The sequence below is a fragment of the Perna viridis genome, chromosome 9 (genome assembly GCF_037379345.1).
Source record: "Perna viridis isolate PV_CMFRI_1.1 ecotype Kerala chromosome 9, ASM3737934v1, whole genome shotgun sequence".
NCBI lineage: Eukaryota > Metazoa > Mollusca > Bivalvia > Mytilida > Mytilidae > Perna > Perna viridis.
The window spans coordinates 20,624,350-20,626,245 of NC_142453.1; the positions used below are offsets into that span (position 1 = coordinate 20,624,350).

General features: G+C 33.8%; 1 protein-coding gene across 1 annotated transcript; it reads left to right on the forward strand.

The window, feature by feature from the left end:
• The first annotated feature begins 748 nt into the window (after positions 1-748).
• LOC148607267 (uncharacterized) lies at positions 749-1,471 on the forward strand. Its single transcript, XM_088543512.1, has one exon. The coding sequence runs from the start codon at positions 749-751 to the stop codon at positions 1,469-1,471; it is 723 nt and encodes a 240-aa protein (XP_088399638.1).
• Positions 1,472-1,896: the final 425 nt, after the last annotated feature.

Below are 1,896 nucleotides of genomic sequence, written 5' to 3' on the forward strand. Positions count from 1 at the left end.
AAGAAATAGCAATTTTATTATATAGTAATAGATATTTAACATCATAATGTGTTTCATATAGATACAATGTATTTTGATAAAGTTACCTAACATACAACTATTTGAAATATCGACCCAAATCTTTATATTGGAAGTAATTTAAAATATATATCACTTACGATTATTGTTTCGGCCTAGACATTATATCTATTATGTATATTAAACTAATTATCCATTGGCAGATTCAACGTCGAATAAAGTCCATATAGGGATGATTGGCAACCACAATTTTATGTTGACACTCGACATCGATGCAATTGCGGAATGTTTCGGTTCCTAGTCGAAAATTATTGTGTAGATTCTGTTCTCGTGTTTGAGTACCAAATTTATGCAACAGTTTTTGTTCTGCAACTAATATGGTTCCAAGGAAGGGGGGCTGTGTATCTATATTACAACGGCAAATGTGCCACACATGAGAATCATACGATTTGCATCAGATAATTATCATATAAATCGAGCTTGATAATAATATGTTTCAGTTTGCATATAAAAAAAAATTCTCCCAAACACATGTATATTATATGTTTTAAAGCCAAAATTAATATATGAGAATATCACGTATGACTATCATATCTTAAATATCATATGTAGTTCATTTAGCTGTGTGTATATTAAAACGGTCTTGATTGCAACAACTTGTCATATCTTTTTAAAAGTGTAACGATCAAACTTTTTTCTCAATAATTTTGCAATTTCTTCATTACAAAAGATGGCATCTATGGAAGTGCTTTGTGGACCATGTACGAAGCGAGGTGTATCTAACTCTGCGATTTTATTCTGCACTGACTGTGACAAACCTTTGTGTCAGTTTTGTACCGACCTGCATTCTTCACCAGATGGCTTAGCAACGCATCACCTAGTTGATTTAGATGTATCATCTAGACAGGGCTTCAAAGTAAAGAAAAACTGTAACACACAGAACGAAATGTCGTACGAATTCTTTTGTACCTTCCATGATTGTTTGTGTGGTCGGTCATGCCTTGCCAGTGACCATAAGTCATGTAACGAAGTTCTTCCAATTGAAGTGGCTGCAAAAAACGTAACAAAATCAGAGCTATTCGAAGAAATTACTAGTGATATTGGAAACATCGACAATACCTTTCGAAACATACTTGAACATAAAACGTGCAACAAGGTAAAGTTATCTGAAAGAAAGTCTGCCATTAAGAACGAAATTGCAATCCTCAAACAACGAGTTTTAAAACGAATTAGTGAACTGGAAGCTAAGTTGAATTCTGAGGTTGATGACATTTTTGAAGAACTTGGAAAACAAGTAACCGTCGATATACAAGTTCTTTCTGATGAAATCCAGAAAATTGATGATTTTAAATCTCAATGCTCTTTACTTAAAGAACATGGATCGGAAATACAAGTGTTTGCCTTTCTTCATACAATTAAGATTAAGTTATCTGAGACAGGAAACTGCCTGTAAGATATAACCACCGCTCACAAGTATCCCGATGTAAAGTTTAAAGAAGGCTATATTTTGTCTAGCCTGTCTTGTCTTGGAAATGTTACCGTCGTAAATGATGTCAAGCAGTTAGAGTGCGAACCGTATAAATTTAAATCTGCACAAACCTTTGCTAATGTAACCACAAGCATTAAGGACATAACATTTAGCACAAAATTTTTTTTTCAGCTTTCGCCAGATCTGATATTACCGGGATAGAAGTTACAAAATATGGTGTGTTGGTGCTCTGTAACTGGAAAGCAGAACATTTGATTCTAATCAGTGGCGACGATAAATACATTCTGAACATCGAACTTCCGGGTAATTTTTGGAACATCTCTTTATGTAAGAAGTTAAATATGGCCTATGTTACGTTACCTAATAATTTCAATGTCGCTGTCGTTAAT